This window comes from Sebastes fasciatus, chromosome 16 (genome assembly GCF_043250625.1).
Source record: "Sebastes fasciatus isolate fSebFas1 chromosome 16, fSebFas1.pri, whole genome shotgun sequence".
Classification (NCBI taxonomy): domain Eukaryota; kingdom Metazoa; phylum Chordata; class Actinopteri; order Perciformes; family Sebastidae; genus Sebastes; species Sebastes fasciatus.
In genome coordinates, this window is record NC_133810.1 from 2,480,315 (window position 1) to 2,497,851 (window position 17,537).

Here is a 17,537-nt window from a genome sequence, read left to right on the forward strand (position 1 = left end):
ATATATATATATATATATATATATAAATAATAAATTAAATGAAAATAAAAATAAATATATATAATATTTTTATTTTTTTATTTTATTTATTATTTATATATATATATATACATATATATATATATATAAATATGTATATATAAATGAAATGCAACACTATACTTTTGACATACTTGTACTTTACTTCAGTATTTCCATTTTCTGCTTCTTTATACTTCTATTTCACTACATCTCAGAGGGAAATATTTTATATATATATATATATAAATATAAAATGTATATATACTGTATATATGTGTATACATTTTAAATAAAGGTTTCATGTTATAAAATGTACTTATATGGATGTAAAAAGATGATAAAATATATATATAATACATGTTTTGTTGACGTCAGACCTCCTTCATGTCTCCAAAAAGCTCTCTGACGTCAGACTACGTTGGAGGCAGCTCTGCGTGCGCGTTCACAAACCTCCCGCGTCCTCTCTGACGTCACCGCCGTCTGATGATCATCTGCGAAATCCCTGATAACGCGATGCGCGCTCCCGATCAGCTGTGAATGAGCGAGTCCAGTCCAGTAGTGTAGCCGGAGACGGTCCACTCATCACCGGGCAGCTCTCAGACGCACCAGGTACCTGCTCCTCCAGACTGCACACCTTCATCCAGGTACACTGCTCCTGCACACCTCCACCAGTCCGCTCCAGCAGTGTGTTCTGACTCTTCTCTGAGAGTTCCTGTGTGTACAGACTGACTGGTACCTCTCTGTGTGTCCAGGAATGAGAGAGGATGTCCGGCTCTACAGCAGAGGAGAAAACCTTCCGCCGGTTCCTGGAGCTCTTCCTGCGGGAGATGAGGATGCCTCTGCAGGAGAGCGACCCGCCGCCCATGAGACCCTTATCGGACCTGCTGACTGATGACGAGGTGGAGGGGGAATGCCTCGACCTGTGTCTGCAGCACCTCTACAAATAGTTAAGTTTACACTTTAATCTTTTATGTCATGGCATGTTGTTGCATAATGTCTGTGCGTTTGGTGCGTAATGGTGCGTAATGTGCGTAATGGCACGGTGGTGTTCTGGACGGGGAGCTGTTGGTGACCCTGACTGGGTCTGCTTCATCCTATGCTGGGTGTGTCCAAGTTTACAATACTTATGAGGAATTAAAACATAATAATAAAGCAGAAGTTAAAACATAAAAAAAAATAAAATAATAATGAATGTGCTGCTGAAGAACATGTAGATCCAGAGGACAGGTGGTAACTTCTGTAATGGGTTATGGATGAATAATTGTGATGTGTTTTTTTTTTCTCTGATGGGTCTTACTTGTCTGTCTGTCTATGGTAACAGGATGTCTATTGGATGTGTACCTTTTCTCAAACTGAGCCGCCTATGGATGTAAAATTAATTTCAGTGCAAACTGACAAAAAAGTTGTATCGTATCGTATCGAATATATCCTCTTAGGCACTATCTACCTTTAAACATGAACTATCTACCTTTAAACATGCACTACCTGCCTTTAAACATGAACTATCTACCTTTAAACATGCACCTTTAAACATGCACTATCTGCCTTTAAACATGCACTATCTGCCTTTAAACATGCACTATCTGCCTTTAAACATGCACCTTTAAACATGCACTATCTACCTTTAAACATGCCCTATCTACCTTTAAACATGCACTATCTGCCTTTAAACATGCACTATCTGCCTTTAAACATGCACTATCTGCCTTTAAACATGCACTATCTGCCTTTAAACATGCACCTTTAAACATGCACTATCTACCTTTAAACATGCACCTTTAAACATGCACTATCTGCCTTTAAACATGCACTATCTGCCTTTAAACATGCACTATCTGCCTTTAAACATGCACTATCTACCTTTAAACATGCACTATCTGCCTTTAAACATGCACTATCTGCCTTTAAACATGCACTATCTGCCTTTAAACATGCACTATCTGCCTTTAAACATGCACCTTTAAACATGCACTATCTACCTTTAAACATGCCCTATCTACCTTTAAACATGCACTATCTGCCTTTAAACATGCACTATCTGCCTTTAAACATGCACTATCTGCCTTTAAACATGCACTATCTGCCTTTAAACATGCACTATCTGCCTTTAAACATGCACCTTTAAACATGCACTATCTACCTTTAAACATGCACCTTTAAACATGCACTATCTGCCTTTAAACATGCACTATCTGCCTTTAAACATGCACTATCTGCCTTTAAACATGCACTATCTACCTTTAAACATGCACTATCTGCCTTTAAACATGCACTATCTGCCTTTAAACATGCACTATCTGCCTTTAAACATGCACCTTTAAACATGCACTATCTACCTTTAAACATGCACCTTTAAACATGCACTATCTGCCTTTAAACATGCACTACCTGCCTTTAAACATGAACTATCTACCTTTAAACATGCACCTTTAAACATGCCCTATCTACCTTTAAACATGCACTATCTGCCTTTAAACATGCACTATCTGCCTTTAAACATGCACTATCTGCCTTTAAACATGCACCTTTAAACATGCACTATCTACCTTTAAACATGCACCTTTAAACATGCACTATCTGCCTTTAAACATGCACTATCTACCTTTAAACATGCACTATCTACCTTTAAACATGCACCTTTAAACATGCACTATCTACCTTTAAACATGCACTATCTGCCTTTAAACATGCACTATCTACCTTTAAACATGCACTATCTGCCTTTAAACATGCACTATCTGCCTTTAAACATGCACTATCTGCAACCATCTTGGACTCTAACCACTGGCGCACTTTGCACTATACATCCTATATACCACTTTATAGACTGTATATACTATATTTATTTATTGATGGACTGTACACACTATGTTCACCCATTCACTCCGTATCTTTTATATATCTATTATTGTTTTTATAATGTGTGTATACCTTTACCTCTCCCGTGTTTCACTCTGTTTGCTGATGTTACTGCTTTGACACCTGAATTTCCCTCCGGGGATTAATAAAGGTTCATCTTATCTGATCTTATCTTATCTTATTTAATGTGCGCCAGCGGTGCCAGAGAGCTGCTGCTGGAGGTCCACAAAAGGTGAACCCCTGCTTTTGCGTAACAGCCCTACGTCATGATGGTGTGGGAGGATGGGAGGGGTGGGGGAGGAGGAAGCCATCGCCATCACTGCTGAGCGCATCTTCATGCAGGCTATAAATAACCTCACCGGTTACGTTATTAGCCTCCATCGTTATACACTCTGAAAATCCGACACACGCAGGCTGAAATGTTGCTCCAGTTCAGGACATTTCTGTGCATCAGTGTTTTAAATGTGGAGGCTGTGAAGGAGAGATTATTAAGAGAGGATGCTCTGCTGATTTTAATGCATTAAAGTGATCAGAATCTAGTGTTTTAAGATAACTTTGCTGGATTTGGGTGGCTCTGTCCTGAGCTCCACTGCCTGGCCTGGTTTTGAATCCAAAATAGGTGCAGAAACTGTGCTGGGAAAGAAACAGGGTGGAAGGACTCATCTAGGGCAGCGAGTGGCAAGAGGGACTGCTGCTGCTGCTGCTCACAATGTACGGAGGAAAAATCACTTCTACTGGACAGGTTGCCACTCAGACTCTGCTGTTTTAACATTTAATAGCTTTATAGATATCTAAAAAAGGACAATGATATCTTCAATTGAGGGGAATTAAAGATATCTTGAACTGGAATTACGACTAGTCAGAATTAAATTGTAGATATTTGGATATCCGCAACTGAATAGGTCAGGGGTCAGCAAGCTTTATTATCAAAAGAGACATTTTAGGCTAAAAAAAATCTGTCTAGAGCCGCAAAACATGTGATCATTGTGATGAAGGTAACACAGTTTATAGTCTAAGTATATAGTATATAAGTCTAATGCAGTGAGGGACAAAGAGACAATGTACTACGGAGTATTAGAGGGAACAAATCTGAGAAAATTTCCAGAATAAAGTCATAACTTTACGAGAAAAAAAAAGTCAAAATATAGAATTAGGGATATCTTGAATTAGAGTTTTGACGTTGCAGATATCTCTAATGAATCTCCTGTCTAGCTATTAAACGTTAAAAACAGCTCGCCATACTATTATATGTATGTATGCACGTACATGTGTGAGAAGGTCAGGAGGATGCACTCCAGCAGTGATGGAGAGCATATGTTGGTGGCAGGATGGATCACATGGCAGCCAGTAGAGCTGTCAGGTGTGTTTTTTTTACCAAGATGGAGAGCATTCACTTCACGTTCATACCGTCTCTCTGTCACGACGTTCAGGTTTGATTGGCGTGTGAATGTATAAGGTCATTGAGCATTCAGCATCTTGCACAGCTTCCCCCTCCCCCTCTAATGCTGTGCTGACAGCACACACACACACACACACACACACGCATTCTTATACACTGATGATGACAAACAGTGGGAACATTTGAATAATACATTTTTAGGTTTTGAATAAGGGGTGTCACGATTCTCCAAATCCTAATTCGATTTTCGACTAACTGTCATTTACCCTTTCTAATTCTTCTTTAAAGAGAGAACTGAACTGAACCGTGTTCACCAGAAGAGTCCATATGAACACCCCCCTCTTGTGGTATTCACGGCCTGAGTTGTGACGTGTTTGTTGACATCAGAAATGGCGGAGGCAATAGAAGTGAATTTTTCGGTGTATAATAAGTTAATATATTGTAATTTTAGTTGTATATTGTTTTTAGGGATGCACCGATACCGATACCAGCATCGGGTATTGGGTTCGATACTGTGCTCATGTACTCGTAATCGCAAAACCACTTTACGGCAGCGTGACATTAACCTCTTGTCACCATCTTTCGGGTCCTATCGCACGTGCTCACGCTCCAGCTTCCCGACGGTGCGGGCGAGACGGGCCGGTGGTGTACCCGACCCCGTGGGGCCGTGATCCCACCTCAGCCGGCGTGCGCCGTCCCTCACTTTCATTGCACCACGGGGTTTTGCTTGCACCCTCTGACTCGCGCGTGCGTTAGACTCCTTGATCCGTGTTTCAAGACGGGTCAGGTGGGTTGCAGACATCGCCGCAGACCCCTGGCGCCTTTTACGTGGGCCGAGCCCCGCCTTGGGGGCAAGATGACGCGGTTTGGGCGCACTAAGGACAGTCCAACCCGGTGACACTTTGGCCACGGCCCCGGGAAGCACCTTTTCCCCGAGCCTTTCCCAGCCGACCTAGAGCCGGTCGCGGCGCACCGCCTCGTATGCGGGACTCCCCAGCCTGCCGTGTGTCGCTCACACCCTCCAGCTGGCTGTTAACGAGGGTCTTTAGACACAGAGAAGTACTCGTATCCGTACTCGGTATGAAGAAAAGTGGTATCGATGCATCCCTAGTTGTTTTTCTTCATAATTTTATAACATGTCTGAGGAAAATGTTGATATTCTCGACGGCCTCATCTTCCTCCTCTGTCATTATGTCTTTACATTTCCTGCATTATGTTACCCGCTTGCTAGCTTGTTAGACAGTAACGTTAATATCGCCGTTGCTGAGCAGCGATGTTCTTCACCACTTAACCACTTGAACGGTAAGCACATCGTGTAAACATGTTCTAGTAGAAACACAAAATACAACCTGATATGAGCACGATAAGAGAACCTTTAATTAAAGGATCTGAGTTCTTCTTTCACCAGAGAAAAACAAAAAAGTAGTTCTTTTAATAGGTTTATTTTTAACATCTCTGGGCTCCCTGACAACTCCCAGCCTTTCGATGCTGAACAAAGCCGAAACAAGGCAGGAACATGTAATTACTTAGTGCTCGGTGAGAGTGGTGTGTGATTCCTCCCGTCAGTCCTGCTCCTCCTCACAGGTTGCCACAGTCTTTTAAAATGGAGTCCGTCCAATCTGGCTTTGTGAAACGGTCATTAGCCAAACTTACCAAAATAACTGCAGCTCACCGCCTAAGTAAAATGTCCCTCTGTCTCTTGTTTCCCCGGCCAAGGTAGCATCTTATACAGTACATGTGGCTCGATGGAGTCCATGAATCACTCTCTGGCTCCGGTCCACGGAGCGGTTTATCTTAAGAGACCCTACCAGGAGGAGCTGGACGTTCCAGCTGCTCACGAGGTCAGAAAGGGCGCTCGTTGTTGCTGCTTTATGTACACTGTTTCTGAGCTGATTTGATATGATGCTACAGGAATCACCGTCTAAATACCCCCACACTGCTGTTTGACTTATTTAAATGCTTATTGAGATGTTTCCCCAACTCTATTGAGCAGAAGTAAGAAGCATAAAACCTGTTTTATTTTCTGCTGTCGTCTAAAAGCACTTTCATCAAACTGTCACTTACAGTATAAAGCGCTCAGTACTCAGACTGACTACCGTTATTACTCTGTGCAAGGTCGCCTGTGGTGTTACCATGACAACTGATGTATATGATGTAAAGAAGTGTCAGAGGTGTCAAACACTGGGATCAGACCTTGGCCGACATGTACCGTACATGTTCTCTGTGAGCCCGGAGAGAGCGCCGGCAGCTTTCCCTGACAGCAGGCAGCCATGTTAATGGGAGCCTAAGTGAGACATTAGATCGTGTATCAGCTCTTGAATGAGACTTGATACATGATCTGTGTTCCCTGTAAAACGAGTCTGTTTCAGTTTCACTGCAGCCAAAAAAAAATACTGTAGCAGCTCATTAAAACACTTTAAAACCCACGACAGCACGGAAATCTGTGAGATCAGCTGCTGGAGGGATGGAATCAGATCCTGCAGATTTAAATCAGCAGCTATAAGTTCAAATAATTAGATTATGAATCAAACCAATCAATTAATTAATGGAGAAAACAAGGTAAAAGTGAGCATGGCTCACACCCCCCCCCCCGCTCACCGCTTGACCCCTACTAAAGTAGGGCTAAAGGTAATGCCCTTTAGGAACTAATGAATTAGTCTGTTGAACATGTAGCTTGTTATTATCTCACCTTCCTGAAGTCCAATCCCTGGACTTCTAACTCCCAGAAGACACAACTAGACCACACTGTCAACCATCACACCAAATGTGAAGTTCGTTAGTTAAATAGTTTCCAAGTTCTGCTCCGGAAACAAAAATTAAGTCGAAAAAAATCACAGTTTTTGGCCAAAATTTAAAAACTTTTGGGCACCCTGGACTTCTAACTCCCAGAAGATACAACTAGACCACAACTAGGGATGCACCGATACCGATACCAGTGTCGGGTATCGGGTCCGATACTGTGCTCATGTACTCGTACACGCAAAACGGCTCCGATACAACGGCACCGATACCACTTTAGGGCAGCGTGACGTTAACCTCTCGTCACCATCTTTCGGGTCCTATCGCACGCACTCATGCTCCACCTCCCCGACGGTGCGGGCGAGACGGGCCGGTGGTGCGTCCGACCCCGCGGGGCCGGGATCCCACCTCAGCCGGCGCGTGCCGAACCTCACTTTCATTGCTCCACTGGGTTTTGCTTGCATCCTCTGACTCGTGCGTGCGTTAGACTCCTTGGTCCGTGTTTCAAGACGGGTCGGGTGGGTTGCAGACATCGCCGCAGACCCCTGGCGTCTTTTACGTGGGCCGAGCCCCGCCCTGGGGGCACGACGCGGTTGGGGCGCACTGAGGACAGTCCGTCTTGGTGACACGTTGTCCACGGCCCCGGGAAGCACCTTTGCCCCGAGCCTTTCCAAGCCGACGTAGAGCCGGTTGCGGCGCACCGCCTCGTATGCGGGACTCCCCAGCCTGCCGTGTGTCGCTCACACCCTCCAGCTGGCTGTTAACGAGGGTCTTTAGGCACAGAGAAGTACTCGTATCGGTACTCGGTATCGGCGAGTACCCAAATGTAAGTACTTGTACTCGGTCTGAAAAAAGTGGTATCGGTGCATCTCTACTGTCCCTACCATCATACCAAATTTGAAGATCCTAAGTTGAATAGTTTCCGAGTTCTGCTCCGGAAACGACGCCAACGGACAGACATTTTTATACTTTTAATGTTATATTAAAAGTATAGACTACCAAAGACAGTATTGAGGTTAGTCTTAATAAATCCTGGCAGCGACTGATGTTGGTAGTCGGATATAAAATAAAACGATGAGTTGTCAGAAAAATAAGTTTTGTGGGAGTTGGGAGTGAAGCTCTGCAGACACGTGGGCCTCGGGGGCTCACCGACACCGACGAAAACTTTAGCTGCGTCTTGAAGCAGACTGACGGTATGTGTGTGTGTGTGTGTGTGTGTGTGTGTGTGTGTGTGGTGGCCAGCATCCTACATGGCTGTCTACTGTAGCGGTGCTGTTGAGTGTAATGATAGTTGGAGGCAGCCGCTCTGGTGATTCATCCCAACGTGTCATTAGTTTGTCTCTGGGTTGAACAGCTAATAATAGACTTCTGCAAGAAGAGAGATCCCCTCTCTATGAGTGTGTGTGTGCTAATAGGGGGCGGCTGAAGCACTTGGTGTGCTAGAACGAGTTCGGGGGGTGTCGACGCAGATTATGTGTGTGTGTGTGTGTGTGTTAAAATGACGGCAGTTAGGTTTTAATCCATTCTCCTCCAGGCAGCTGGAGGGAGTCTCATCTGAACAGGAGAGGATGCGGTCGACTCCCCCTCAACGCAGCGTGATGCTGAGTGTGTGCGTGGACGGTTTATTCCCAAGTAGCCTTTAAATTATGCGGCCGTGTGAATAAAACAAGCCGACATATGGTAGATAGACTCGCATTTATGGAGCGCCTTGCTAGTCGTCCGACCACTTAAAGTGCTTTTTACACTACATACCAACATTCACCCATTCACACACACACGTTCATACACAGAGGCTGCCGTACAAGGTAGGGATGCACCGCTACCGATACCAGTATCAGGTATCGGGTCCGATGTGCTCATGTACTCGTACTCGCAAAACGGCTCCGATACAACGGCACTGATTCCACTTTACGGCAAAGTGACGTTAACCTCTCGTCACCATCTTCAGGGTCTTATCGCACGCGCTCACGCTCCTCCTCCCCGATGGAGACGGGCCGGTGGGGCGCCCGACCCCACGTGGCCGGCATCCCACCTCAGCCGGTGCGCGCCAACCCTCACTTTCATTGCGCCACGGGGTTTTGCTTGCACCCTCTGACTCGCGCGTGCGTTAGACTCCTTGGTCCGTGTTTCAAGACGGGTCAGGTGGGTTGTCGACATCGCCGCAGACCCCTGGCGCCTTTTACGTGGGCCGAGCCCCGATCTGGAGACATGACGCGGTTGGGGCACACTAGGGACAGTCCGCCCCAGTGACACTTTGTCCACCGCCACGGGAAGCACCTTCGCCCCGAGCCTTTCCAAGCCGACCTATAGCCGGTCGTGGCGCACCGCCTCGTATGCGGGACTCCCCAGCCTGCAGTGTGTCGCTCACACCCTCCAGCTGGCTGTTAACGAGGGTCTTTAGACACAGAGAAGTACTCGTATCGGTACTCGGTATCGGAGAGTACCCAAATGTAAGTACTTGTACTCGGTCTGAAAAAAGTGGTATCGGTGCATCCCTACTACAAGGTGCCACCTGCTCACTAGGAGATGAACTAATACTCATTCACACACGGATGGCTCAGCCTTCAGGAGACATTTGGGGTTCGGTATCTCGCCCGAGGACACTTTGATCCCATACGGAGCGACTTGCTGACAAATGACCAATTAATGCCCGCTAAAGGCCGAGCGATCTGCCGACACGCCGTCGATGGTGAGCTGCCAGTCTGCATCTCTTTCTAGCTTCGTACGTTTTCTGAGCAAATTGTTTTCCAATTTTTATTAAATGATGCATTTCTTCTAATTACAAAACGAGTTTGATCATTTAAATCATAGTACTTCCTGCTGGGTTTAATTAGCTTCTCCACACGGCACTCTCACATCACCTTCGACAAAACACCAAATGAGGGAATATCTTTTGTAAGAATGAAGTTCATCCCTCCAGTAGAGACTTGGACTTAAACAAAGTCCTGTTAGATACGAGGGTAAAACTGGCTTCACTTCAGGTCATTTCAGATTTTCTTAACGCCTCTAAAAGACGATTAGTAGAGTAATTGTTCTCTTATTAGTTGGCAGACCTATTGTGTGCTAAAAGGCCTCGTGGGTTTTCTATTGTTTAAGGCTGAATTTCTTCCCGTCTTGAGTGATCCATTAACACAACAATGGTTTAGAGTCTATTAAATGTGACACGTGTGGGTTAGTGTTCAAAGACCAGATGATTGCTGCAACGTGTCTCTTGTTAGGGAGTTTGAAGTTGGTACCTTGTGGAGGTTTTGACTGCTAGTAGCACTAAGGAACAGTGTTTTTATGAGTTTTGTTTGTATCACACATGATGATACAAACTGAAAGTGAAAGTGTTGCTCCGTACGGAGTCTCAGCTCAGAGCAGCAGGAGTCAGATTTCACACAAACGGGACGAGAGAGAGTTGACAGACGAGACGACGGCGGAGGATTTGGTGTCGAAGCGAAAAGCAAACACACCTATTTGGCAATATTTCAGATTTAAACCCAACGCTATAAGTAGGAATGCACCGATACCAGTATCGGGTATCGGGTCCGATACTGTGCTCATGTACTCGTACTCGCAAAACGGCTCCGATACAACGGCACCGATACCACTTTACAGCAGCGTGACATTAACCTCTCGTCACCATCTTCCAGGTCCTATCGCTCACGCTCCACCTCCCCGACGGTGCGGGCGAGACGGGCCGGTGGTGCGCGGGTCGGGATCCCACCTCAGCCGACGCACGTCGTCCCTCACTTTCATCACACCACAGGGTTTTGCTTGCACCCTCTGACTCGCGCGTGCGTTAGACTCCTTGGTCCGTGTTTCAAGACGGGTCGGGTGAGTCGCAGACATCGCCGCAGACCCCTGGCGCCTTTTACGTACCTGGGGGCACGACGCGGTCGGGGCGCACTGAGGACAGTCCGCCCCGGTGACACTTTGTCCACGGCCCCGGGAAGCACCTTCGCCCCGAGCCTTTCCAAGCCGACCTAGAGCCGGTCACACCGTACTCGTATCGGTACTCGTATTGGCGAGTGCCCAAATGTAAGTACTTGTACTCGGCCTGAAAATAAGTGGTATCGGTGCATCCCTAGCTATAAGGGAACCATAACGTTAATGAGGTAATCGCCGTGTGGTGGACGGAGCGGTCACAGCTGGTGTGCGCGGCGAAGCACGGCCGAGTGGAAACCTGCAGCCGCGCAGCAAAAGCTCTAGTATCTAGTAACATCCCTAAAAGACCGATCACCTCATTATTTATTCCGTCAGGTTGAAATTAAATTTACAATAAATTTGATGCACAATTTTGTTCGTCCAGAATAAAGAAACTTCTCAGTTCTCTGTTTGTACCGACTGCTGATGACTTGAAGAGGAGTACGAGGGGGAGTTAAATGACCCTCGTCACACACACACACACACACACGCACACACACACACACACACACACACACACATGTACATATACATGCACACGCTGGTAGCTGATAGATAGTAATTGAGGGGAGAGCCTCTCTAGACCTCATTAAACAGAAATGTCTCCCGCAGCTGTAAAGAACCGGGGGGGTAGATCCGGCTTCCTCCGGCACACAAGACACACACTCAAGTATGCACACGAACACACACAAACACACACACACACACACACACACAAACACTGACGAGAGTAGGCGGTGTTAGAGGAGCTGCTGGTGACAGATTTATTGAAGATAAACCACAGACTGTAAAACTGTGACATGACGACGGTGTTGTTGTCTTGTTCCCCTTTTTTTTGGGACAAGGAAGAACAATCAATATTGGTAATACCAATAATTAAAATGACTTATTGATGGTTTTGCCCATAAAGAAACCTATTCTCCCTGCTGATTTAAACACGGTGAACTAAAAGGTGTACAATACAATCAATCGATTGAAAATGAACACAACCTTAAACATGAACAGCAGTAAAATGCAGCGTACACATCAATGCTGCAGTAATATTAATCCAAAAACACAATATAAAATACAGTGAAAGGGAACATTTTACTACACAATGAGTACTTTTACTTTTCATACTTTAAGTATTTCACTGATTATAGCAGGGGTCAGCAACCTTTACTGTCAAAGAGGCATTTTAGGCAAAAAAAAAAAAGAAATCTGCCTGGAGGACAGAAGAGACAATGTACTACGGAGTATTAGGTCCACATTGAGGGAAAAAACATCTGAGATTTACAGAATAAAGTCACAACTTTACGAGATAAAAGTCGTAATATTACGTGAAATAAAGTCACAACTTTACGAGATAAAAAAGTCGTAATATTAATATTACGACCTACAACAATGATAAATAAAAATTAAAATGTAAACAAATAAAAACAGTTATTCATTTCCATTTCTAAACATCTGGAGAGGAGCTAAAGAGCTAAAGAGAAGCTGGTTTATACCTAAATACTTTTACTTTAGTTCGGTTTTGAATGCAGGACTTTAGTGGTATTATAACTTTACTTCAGTAAAGTATCTGAGTACTTCTTCCACCTCTTAGTGTTATTTTTATGTTCAATATGTTGTGTTCTTCAGCTGCTTTCAATAAAACCAAAGAGCGTAACGTTATAATATCTAATATAACCTCCTACCTCCCACAGTCACCGCCCTGTTCCACTACGCTTTATTGAGATGACCAACATTTTGTTGAACCATTATGAGTCGCGTCCTCTAGTTCAAGGTCGAGCGCCCGCTTTGTTTTGGAACAAGCAAACCCCTCCAGAGCTTTATTAATGAGGACTTCCCTCCGGCCGTCCTGCAGAAGTAGGATGCTGCACAGGAGAGAGGATTTACTGCCAATACAGGAGCAGCGTGTAGCGGCGTTAAGAGTCCACCTGCCCACACACTCATCACTCCTACACTACTCAGCCCTGTTTTCACACATCGCTGCTGCATCTCGAACAACTAGTGACCATTTCATCTGTAGTAACGTGGAGCAGTTTGTATGGAATAAAAGCAGCTCAATTAATGAGCAATAAATACACATTTGAGCATTAAATCTGATGACAAACCATTCTGTGATGCTGATTAATGATGAAATACATCATTAAAATAGGGATAAGAGATTTATTTCTTCACATTGTGTGTCCTATGTAGTGATTTTAATCCTCTCTAGAGATGATTTTTGTTCTCCAACCCTATAATATCTGTTTTTTAAGCACATTTGTTGTTTTTTGTTCTCCTTAATCATTTTAAGGTTACATCTAGGCTGGCAGCTTTTTGTTTTAAGAGGCATCTGTGTGTTTGCATGTGCTTGTTTCCTGTGAAACGGTCGAACATTTGGTGATGATTACTGTGTTTCTGTGTCTCTTATGAAGCGTCTCTTGTAATTTGGAGCTGGCTAACTTCCCTTAATTAAAGAGGAACTGTGTTTTTATCACTCACATCCCACTGGAATATTAATTGTTTCCCATTTGTGCACTGATTTGTCATTATTTATGATTCTGCTGTGACAAAAAATGGTCCGATGTAGAAGGACAATGTAGTAAAGTTATTCACAGATCATTCTGTCCCTCAAGACGGTTGCTCATATGAAGACTGCTCAAGGTTTAGGGAGGGTGATTTTTAGATGGTTTCCTAAGCACAGATGTCTGCATGCATGTTAAAATGACGGACTATGTGGTGCTGACAAGGTGTGAAAAACATATTCATGAAGTACGTAAGGAAATGTGTGACAGCAGCTGTTCGTCCTGCTGGAATCAGCTTTGTGCTCGAGATGAGAAGAATGACAACACTGTCGTTTCTGTGGGTAAAGGGGGAATCAGCTAACCTGGTTCTGTCCAAACAAGGGATGCACCGATACCACTTTTTACAGACCGAGTACAAGTACTTACATTTGGGTACTCACCGATACCGAGTACCGATACGAGTACTTCTCTGTGCCAAAGTATCAGTGAATCAGTATCCTCCAGATCAGTGAATGTAAATGGGTTCTATGGGTACCCACGAGTCTCCCCTTTACAGACATGCCCACTTTATGATCATCACATGCAGTTTGGGGCAAGTCATAGTCAAGTCAGCACACTGACACACTGACAGCTGTTGTTGCCTGTTGGGCTGCAGTTTGCCATGTTATGATGTGAGCATATTGTTTCTGCTAAATGCAGTACCTGTGAGGATTTCTGATCAATATCTGTCATTGTTTTGTGTTGTTAATTGATTTACAATAATAAATATAAACATACATTTCCATAAAGCAGCATATTTGTCCACTCCCATGTTGATAAGAGGATTAAATACTTGACAAATCTCCCTTTAAGGTTCATTTTGAACAGATAAAACATGTGGACATTCATGCAATTAAGCACGATTAAATATTTTTCAGACTTTTTTTCAGACAGTTGTCGGAGATTTGTCGTACTTTTTTCAGACATATTTTGGAAATTTTTTAGACATTTGTTTTTACTTTTTCAGACATTTGTTTTTACTTTTTCAGACATTTGTTTTTAATTTTTCATACATTTGTCGGACATTTTTCAGAGTTTTTTTCTGATATTTTTCTGACATTTTTTTTGGACTTTTTTCTACTTTTTTTTTCGACATTTTGAACAGATAAAAAATGTGCGATTAATTTGCGATGAATCGAGGTTAACTATTTTAATCGATTGACAGCCCTAGTGTATGTAGTAGGCATTACAATAAGAGCCTGTTAGAACTGGTTTCAAAATAAAAGCGACCAAGAACTGATTTCAAAATATTCCGGTGAATGAGCAATTTTAAATAAATTCAACAAGTCTGTCAATAATAAAGAAAGAAATTATAAACTAATAAATATTAAATAACACATAAAATGAATGATAACTAAAAAACTACCACCTGCAAACTGTATTTCAGAGAAACAATTAATTTCAATTGTGTGAATAATTAGTTAGACTAATTAAAAATACATTTCCAATGACCAATCTGACTTCAGTATGACGCCGCCTCAGAGTGTTCAGATTAGTTTGCTAGAATTATCACGTTTTTAAGGTCATTAAATGGTTAAATTAAACATGTTATTTTAGAGAAAATATAAAAATATTGAGATATCGTATATTGCGATATAGCCTAAATATTATTTATAAGGCCTAGTCTCCGACGTTGTGGGACATAGCGGTTCATATTATGGCACCTCGTCTTTTCATTCAATAAAAGAGGTCCATTAGCGTTCAACCAGCGGGATGAAGCTGTATTCACGCAGCACGCTCTTAAGTATATCCGACAATATGTTCCTCTTTTCTGCTTTAATTAGAACATCAGAGGTCACGGCCGGACCAGACCCGGCAGATGCTTCGGCAGCGAAGCACTGCAATGTCACAGAGGGGATGTTCACTGTGTTGTACGGACGACGGAGCTCAAACTGCAGCGAGCAAACGTTAGACGGTTTCTGTCACTTCACAGCAGACGAATCAGACCATCCATCCGCTCTCAAGTCCCACATGGACCGTCTCAGAACGAAGTGACCTCCTTTCTGAGCTGAACTAGTTTCAAACACACAATGCTCTCGTCACATTCAACGGACATAAAACAACAGGAGACACCGCTCTGGTGAAATCATCCTCTCCTCCACTTTAAAGAAATCATTACAGTGAGCAGACGAAGCTTTAAATGAAAGTCAACATGCACTCAGAGAGAGAGAGAGAGAGAGAGAGAGAGAGAGAGAGAGAGAGAGAGAGAGAGAGAGAGAGAGAGAGAGAGAGAGAGAGAGAGAGAGAGAGAGAGAGAGAGAGAGAGAGAGAGAGAGAGAGAGAGAGAGAGAGGGAATGTTTGCATGGACTTTTTTGAAAGTCCTAGTTTTCCACACTACCATCTGTCTGTCCACTGGCTCGTCACTGTTTAATCAGAGCAATATGAAGCCAGGAGAGTTGATCCCCTTGGAGATACTCATCCTCCTAGGCTTCTGGGAAGTAACTGTACGGCTTTCTGGAGCACCTCTGAAACATTGAGGCTGCCTGAGGCTCCGTCAGCCTCTGTCAGCCTCCGTCAGCCTCCGTCAGCCTCCGTCAGCCTCCTTTTAGGGGTTTTCTGTGACTTTGAGGCATTCTGTCTTAGAGAAACACTGGAGAGTGGAAGTATTGTGAAGATGCTTATCAACGTGTTTTGGGGTGTTTTAACTTCATCCATCCTCGTCCAGTTTTTTCTCAGTCCAGTCATCCATCTCCTCTTTTGCCTCCTCGCTCCGGTCTGGGCTATCCAAGCCTTTAGAAATTAGTTGCAGGAGTAATCCTTTAATCAGAGTTGTCTCGCTGGGATTAGCACAGACAGAAGCCAGCCTCAGTCACTGCCCTCCGCCACCACTGGCAACTGTTGAGCCGGCACTATTTGATTCACATCCTCCGACCAGAACAACCATGAAACAATGATGGTAAACAACATGTGACTGTAGTCAGTATAATGAACTCTTTGTTCTGTTCCATCAGAGAAGAAGTTTCCTTTATAAAGAAAGACTCTTCATGTTAGACCGTTGTCGTTTTATTTGTGTTGAATAATAGTAGTCAGGGCACCATGGCTAAAACGAAATGCTCACCTGGATGTACATTGACATCATTTGATGTACCCTCCTATAACTGGGGAGTAAAGTCTGTCCCAGCATGCACTGGGGCAGGGCCAGAGACACACACACACTCAGTCAGGAGCGTTTTAGAGTCTCCTGTTCACCAGAGACGTGGGAGGAAAGCCGAGCACCCGGAGGCAAACTATGCAAATACAGAGAGAACATGCAAACTCCACACAGACAGGAAACTACAGCCCCTCTTGTTGTGCAACAAGCCGTTACGCTGCTACAGTGAGACACACAGATGTTACTGCTGACAAAGGGACACTGAAGAGCAGACTGGAGCGGAAATCGACATGTACGTTACATGTTGCAGGACATTCGTAGGAAAAAGCACGAAAAATACGTTATATTTCACAAACTGCTGTGAGACTGTGTTGCAACTAGGGATGCACCGATACCACTTTTATTCAGACCGAGTACAAGTACTTACATTTGGGTACTCGCCGATACCGAGTACCGATACGAGTACTTCTCTGTGCCAAAAGACCCTCGTTAACAGCCAGCTGGAGGGTGTGAGCGACACACTGCAGGCTGGGGAGTCCCGCATACGAGGCGGTGCGCCGCGACCGGCTCTAGGTCGGCTTGGAGAGGCTCGGGGCGAAGGTGCTTCCCGGGGCCGTGGACAAAGTGTCACCGGGGCGGACTGTCCTCAGTGCGGGGGCTCGGCCCACGTAAAAGGAGCCAGGGGTCTGCGGCGATGTCTGCAACCCACCCGACCCGTCTTGAAACACGAACCAAGGAGTCTAACGCACGCACAAGTCAGAGGGTGCAAGCAAAACTCTGTGGCGCAATGAAAGTGAGGGCCGGTGCGCACCGGCCCGCCTCGCCCACAGCGCCGGGGAGGTGGAGCGTGAGCGCATGCGATAGGACCTGAAAGATGGTGACGAGAGGTCAACGTCACGCTGCCGTAAAGTGGTATCGGTGCCGTTGTATCGGAGCCGTTTTGCGAGTACGAGTACATGAGCACAGTATCGGACCCGATACCGGTAT

The 17,537-nt window shown here is 44.5% G+C and overlaps 1 protein-coding gene across 2 annotated transcripts in view; it reads left to right on the forward strand.

Annotated features, from left to right (window-relative positions):
• The first annotated feature begins 483 nt into the window (after nucleotides 1-483).
• Nucleotides 484-17,537, forward strand: part of ppm1e (protein phosphatase, Mg2+/Mn2+ dependent, 1E) — a 45,698-nt gene continuing 28,644 nt past the window's right edge. Inside the window, exons 1-2 of one of the 2 annotated variants that reach the window (XM_074611773.1) lie at nucleotides 484-665; nucleotides 774-967. In XM_074611773.1, the coding sequence (XP_074467874.1) occupies nucleotides 786-967 (182 nt within the window). In that variant the 5' untranslated portion in view covers nucleotides 484-665; nucleotides 774-785. Of the gene's footprint in view, nucleotides 968-17,537 lie in introns of both variants that reach the window. The other variant, XM_074611772.1, reaches the window with a different exon arrangement.